This window comes from Epinephelus lanceolatus, chromosome 16, assembly GCF_041903045.1.
Source record: "Epinephelus lanceolatus isolate andai-2023 chromosome 16, ASM4190304v1, whole genome shotgun sequence".
NCBI classification, from domain to species: domain Eukaryota; kingdom Metazoa; phylum Chordata; class Actinopteri; order Perciformes; family Serranidae; genus Epinephelus; species Epinephelus lanceolatus.
Window position 1 is genome coordinate 25,900,807 of NC_135749.1, and position 6,347 is coordinate 25,907,153.

General features: G+C 43.0%; 1 protein-coding gene across 1 annotated transcript in view; it reads right to left on the reverse strand.

Moving 5' to 3' along the window:
• The window catches only part of angpt1 (angiopoietin 1), a 74,858-nt gene extending 68,859 nt beyond the window's left edge, over positions 1 to 5,999 (reverse strand). Inside the window, exon 1 of the mRNA XM_033637920.2 lies at positions 5,173 to 5,999. Within this exon, the coding sequence (XP_033493811.1) occupies positions 5,173 to 5,562 (390 nt within the window). The 5' untranslated portion in view covers positions 5,563 to 5,999. The remainder of the gene's footprint in view (positions 1 to 5,172) is intronic.
• Positions 6,000 to 6,347: the final 348 nt, after the last annotated feature.

The following is a 6,347-nucleotide window of genomic DNA, read 5'->3' on the forward strand; positions in this document are numbered from 1 at the left end:
TGCCACTGTCTTGTGATCAGACAGCCTGGGATAAAATTCTGACAGTGTCAGAAATTTGGGATGACCATGTCACTGTGTGACTGCTGTTACGTACGTCTACTAACCATCCAGAAGAAATGCAGCATGAAATGAATTAAACCCAAACAAACAGATGGATAGCAGCTCGCCATGGTGGAAAAATGAAAGAAATGTGTGGGATTCCAGCAAAGAGGAAAACCTTGTAAAGATGTGGCTGCAGAAGCCTTGCCTGTATGATGCATCCTCCAGCTCTTAGCTTGATCTCCTAAAGAAGGATGAAGCGTGGAAGGAAATAGTGATGGAGTTGCAGCTGTCAGGTGAGCAACCTAGCAGCTAGCAAACACACACACACACACACACACACACACACACAAACACACACAGATATAACACAGTATATAGTGCCCACAAAACTTTATGTTGTGCTTTTTATTACCCGTGCAGCATCCTTGTACACTCAGTATGGGAAGCTATTGCATCGTACGTTATAGCCTGTGATTCAGTAGGGGCTGTCATCGTACAGTCTGCATACATCAAACTTGATGTCGTACAAAAGTACAAATTTGAGGTTTAATGTTTTTTTAGCATTATGCAAGCTCGCCAGTGTACTCTGCATCATTTCATACTGTATTCTAAAACATATTCTGATTCTGATTGGCTCCTTTAGGCAAATTTGGGATCTGTGATATTGGGCCATATAAATAAAGAATGACTTGACATGGTTGGTTTGTCAATGTAGCTGCAGTCACACTGTGGCATTTTGGTTTTCGGTCAACAAATCTCACAATACAACATGACCACCATTTTCGATTGACTTCTCAGACGATTGACAACTGGATCCTGAGACGGCCCAACATCGCTCAGTATTGATCAATTATATTTCTGCTGCTTATCTCAACCTTAATTTTGCAAAGCACCATGTTCAGTCAAGAAAGATGCTGTACAACTAAAGGTCAATTGTTATTATTTTACGTGCGAATTATCTTATACTATAATTATTATAGTTTCCTGCTGCATCTTCTCCTTGAGATCAGAGCCACGCTTGTCCGAGGCTCCTCGCCTCGCAGGCAGGCCAGGGAAGTAATCCTTGGACAAACGCAAGCCACCTTTGACTGGTCAGGAATGTTATCAGGGTCCATATACTCTACCCTGGGCTGAGGAAGGAAAGATCTTAGACTTAAAATGCTTCCCCAACAGCTGTTTGCTGCATCACTCTCTCTGTCTACCCCCCACACTGGACTGAGCACCCAGGCATGGGGCTGCTATCTGAAACAGTCTCCTCTGTGCATCTCTTTCATCAAGGCTGGCTGGAGCAACATCGGGGCGAGCTTTCTCTTAGACAAGCAGTAAAAACGCTGGCGTGATTAAGATAGATAGACCAGCCAGAACACTTAATCTTCTGTCCAATGAAAAATGTTAACTGCATCCTGATGTTCCCCCCCATGCAGTGCAATTAGGCTGAATTACCACTGTGTGTTTAAGCGTCCCCTCTGAAATGCCTACGCCAATTCCTTTCTTGTGCTAACCTTTTACATGTTACTTGTGTCGAATATTATTTAAATCACATGCATCCAGGGAACTTAATTTAATTCTTTTAAAATATGATCACTAAACATTGCATAATATAATCTTCCCAGTACTGGATTTTAAAAATAAAATCAATTTCAATTAGAAATGAAAACTGCCTGGGGCCATGCAAAACTCCAGAGTGTCAGGAAAGAAGCATGATAGTGTTAGTGGTGTTGGCAGACGTTTTAACGTGCTCCCCTTTTTACATAAGAGGAGAAAGTTACTTGAGAGGTCTCATTAGTCAAACCTTTAGTCTACCGATGCTGCCGTTGTGTTTTCATAGTATCACTCGTACTATCAGACGGATGAGGTCCACTGAGCAAAGATAAAGCCAGTGTTATTTCACCCCTGGCCTTTCTTGACACACGGATCACTTTTGGGAGCCGTGCAGTAACACACACAGGTTTTCAGACTATAAATGGTGAACTGGTACAGAAACTCATTAATAAAAAGGTGCCAGAGTTTATATTTTTAATTAGATGAATGCATATTGGTTTTCCACCTTCTAAAGCAAAAAAAAGTGCACATTCTTTTCAGCAGTTTATTTTTCATATTTCTGCCATATAAAGTGGATCTAGGACAGGGATGTCAACGGTTAATCGGTTAACTGTTGATTGGTTAACCACCGTGAATATTTTTGATTGGTTACGAATGTTGGTCTATAAGTTGATTTTGCTATTCTGTAGTTTACTGCACTACACACCACTTTGATCTGGTGCCGGCTAGCCATGTTAACATGCAGAAACATACTGTTCACTGCTCACCATTTGGTCTCCAGTGGTTGGCTAGCTATGGCTGCTCTGCACTGTACACCAGCCAGGTTGGGTGGGAGCTGGGTAGCGATAAATTACAGCTAATAACACATTCCCTTGCTGTGAAAACATTGTGCTCACCCTCTAGTCTCCCCCCCATGTCACCCTGGTGAGTAAACAGCCTAATTTGGAGCCACAAACCACTTTTAGCCATGTGAGCACCATTAGCATTGTCAGCACCACTAGTGGTGCTAAATAGTTAACAATGCAAAAGAAACGACATGACAGCGCCACAAGTAGTTATCGCAAGTGAGCAGCACTGCTAGCTCACTTAGCTGTGACCTGACAAAGTGCAGAATGGTCAAGTCTAAACAGTGGAGAGCGGGAGATGGGCAGTGGGCACTATGTTTCTGCATGTTAACTCAATTAGCCGGCTGTCGGTCAGCAAGGCCAACAGAAAATGAAATAAAAGTCAAACAATTTACATCACAAAACATTAAAAATTCACCACCTCTTCACCGCACTTTAAAATGTGATACTAAAGCTCACCGAGTCAATGGTTTGACCACCTAAAACACGAGGTCTCTTGTATTCCACATCACTTCATGGTCTTTCTTAAAAATTTGCTGGTTAGTTACCGGTTGATGGGTGTCAAGCTATCAAAAGCAAAATGAACTTAAGGTGACACTCCTTATCTGCACAAACACACGCACACACACACACACCCTGTTTTAAACCTTGACATACACCATATACAGTAAATTCCTTCTCTAAACGGAGATAAGGTCCGTGATGTACAGTCCAAGCTGATATTTCCCAGGTTCCATCCTGGAAGCTCAAAATCATCTCAAACGATATTTCATTTATCTGCTCAGTCTGAATTTGTGGGAGGGTGAAGTAGCCTCCAACACTATACCTCCCTGATTATAAACTCAATCAACATCTCGCGCTAACACACTGAGACTTCTGCCTGGGTAATTGATGAGGAATGACTATTTCCTCTAACCTGAGGAGTGAAAAGTTTACTTTTTGAGAGTAAATGAAAAGCAGGCACATGGAAGAGAAGCTCAGACACATTGGGGAGGGCACGCTGGTTGCTAATGAACAGACTCAGGGTATTGATGAAGTTCAAGTTGATTAATTCCCCAGTTGTACTGTGATTCATCAAATCCATCAAGACTAATCTTATGCATGCATTTGCTTTGTAGACAAAAAACAAACCACTATGCAATTAATCACAGATTGAACCTGCTAATCTTATTTAAGAACAATATTGTGGAAAGTCAAGGAGCAGGAGGGTCGGTCATGTCGAATTTGGTTGGAGTTTGTTTATTTGATTCGTGCATTCATTTTAGAGAGATAATCTTGCTCTCTTTGGAGACACAAAGTCTCAAAGCTTAGAAAAGCAGAGTGACTGCCAAGCCATATCACTGATGGCCTCATGATTCGCAGCTCTTTACCATTATTGAAGAGCCATATTTGAACATGGTAAACACCTCGTGGCTCTATAAATAGATTGGAGTTTGGTTGTTCATGAGTACCTAAATATAAGTTATTTTATATCATATCAGTTCTATAAAAATGAGATTGTTGGTTTTGTTCTTCAGGAAAATAAAACAGGTTAATTTTTTTTGTTTGTTTTTACATGAGTCTGGATTTTCAAGCTACACTCACACGTCCTTGTCTAGAATAAATAAAGGGAGCTTTCTCTTTCTCTGTCTTTTCCTCCCCTGAGTGTCTCTGGAGACTCTCTCTGACTTCCTGCCATTAAAGAGACAGCCCACTGGAGAACAGGGGGTGACTGACATATAACTACCTCTGCTCTATGACCGACGCTCTATGCAACTCAACCAGACATCTGTGGAATTTACTCAAAGGGTAGTTTACTCGGGAAAACATAAAGAGAAATAAAACAGGAAAAAAAAAATACATGTGTGTGCTGGATGGACACGGAGCGACAGACAGAGGCACCGCAGTACAAGATGTCTGTGGAGGCTAGAACATCAGACAGCTGCGAGAGATCCAGAACAAAAAGTTCAATTCAGATAATGTACACAGTTACATAACAGCATAGCAGGCTTAATATAAATTGTGTTGGTTATTCTTGTCTTCTTTCAAAGACCTTTTTTGTTGTCTGACAGAAGCTGTGTTTCTACAAATTGTCAAATTACCGGCAACAAAGAAATACAGCCAACCCCCAATTGACCACATTGTAATTTTGAGCTTCCTCCAATAATTGTAAAGGTTTTCACGAGGACTCACAGCAGCATACACTGCAACCCTCCCAGATAAGTGCATGTTTTCGCTGACTTTTGTGCAACTCCGTTTCAGTTTGAAACTAGTCACACAGCTTCACCCCAGACAAAATTCCTTAACCTCTAACGCACATAAACTCTCCTACAGACAAACACTTTGACAAACAATGTGTTGACGACGAGAAAACAGCAAACACAGCCCTGATTTAGTCTGAGAGCCTCATCCAGAAACCAAAACAAGTTGTCTTGTGAAGCCACAGACAGACACTCTGCAGAGACCACACACGCCCACGGAAACACAAATATCTCAACAAATATACTACAGCGTGACCACTTCAAAAGAAACAGATGAAGTCTCATACAGCATTGCTGGAGATGCCATTCAATACCCGATCTTTCTCAACAGGGATCTATTTGAATTCAACATTCCTGTTTCGATCTGTCATAGAACATTGTGTCAAACAGCAAACCAACAGCCGATACTCCTTGCAACATTATTCTTTTTTTTTTTTTTTTAAAGGACTGTAGTTTAACTTTGCAAGTGGTACATTGAAACCAAATGCCGTCCTCCTCCTTACCTTCTGTAGCCACTGGGTATAATTCTCCATAATGTGCTCGAGCTGCTGGATCTTCTGGCTGGGAAACTCTGACTCAGGTGGCGGAGCGTCTCTCTGGAGGGAGTTGGCGTTGTGCTGTGGGCTACCGGCTTTTGCCTCCCTGCAGGAACCTCTGGCTCCATCTCCCTCAGGTAGGATGAACGTATAGGTGCACTGGCCATGCTGGATCTTATGAAAGCGCCTGTTGCTGTAATTATTGTTACTACTTCCTCCACTACTGCTGCTACTGCTGCTGCCACCTGTGCTGCTGCTATCAGTCGCTCTCCGCTGCTCCCCTCCTCCGCAGCTCACAATCACCAGAAGTGCTGCCAGAGAGAGCAAGTGGCTGCCAAAGTTGTACCACAGCATCATATCAGCCTGGAGTAAAAGTTGCAGGTGAATGAAGTTCTTGTATCTTTAGCTGATCCTTCTTCGTTTGGCTGGAGGTTCCCTTTAAAGCTGGATTAGAAAGTGGTGGAGGACATTGTTAGCCTGTGTCATCCATCCTAACGCTGGACCTCCAGCATTGAAAGCTACTGCTGCTCTTGCCATGGACACTTGCACATGCTATGTTTCCAAAGCTCCTTTAAGTTTTTGTCCTGGCAGGGAAAGTCACACACATGTCTTGCAGAGTGACAAGTTGGTTGTAAATCTTGATGCTCCTCCAGTAAACCAAAGCCAGACTGTGTGCTTGCATTTATCAATCTGTGCATTTAAAATAGGTGCCGGGCAAGCTGAGATGGTGTCGTCAGACCTCCCCTGGTCTTTCTGCCTTCCCTTCCTCCTCTTCTCTCTGGCTTAACGACTGGGGAGAGTGAGAGAGACTCTCACTCTGAAGAGCAGCTCCAAGCTTCCAGCACACTCTGCGCCTGCCCCTCACAGAGCGTGCAGAGGAATGTGAGTGTGTGTGCATGAACGATTGTGTGTGTGTGAGCCTGGCAGAAAAGGGACCCCAGCACAGAGGATGTGCTTAGACTATGAGGATCGGTTTACAGGCACTCTTGACTGCAGGCTCATGTGGTTGACCTGCCTATTTGCCTGTGTGTTGACACAAAAAAACGTGCCTAAACCTATGTGTTTAATTTATCTGCTCCTGAGATACAACTCTACTCCCTTCTATACAATGACAGGTGCTCTATCAGAGGTTTGCACAAGGG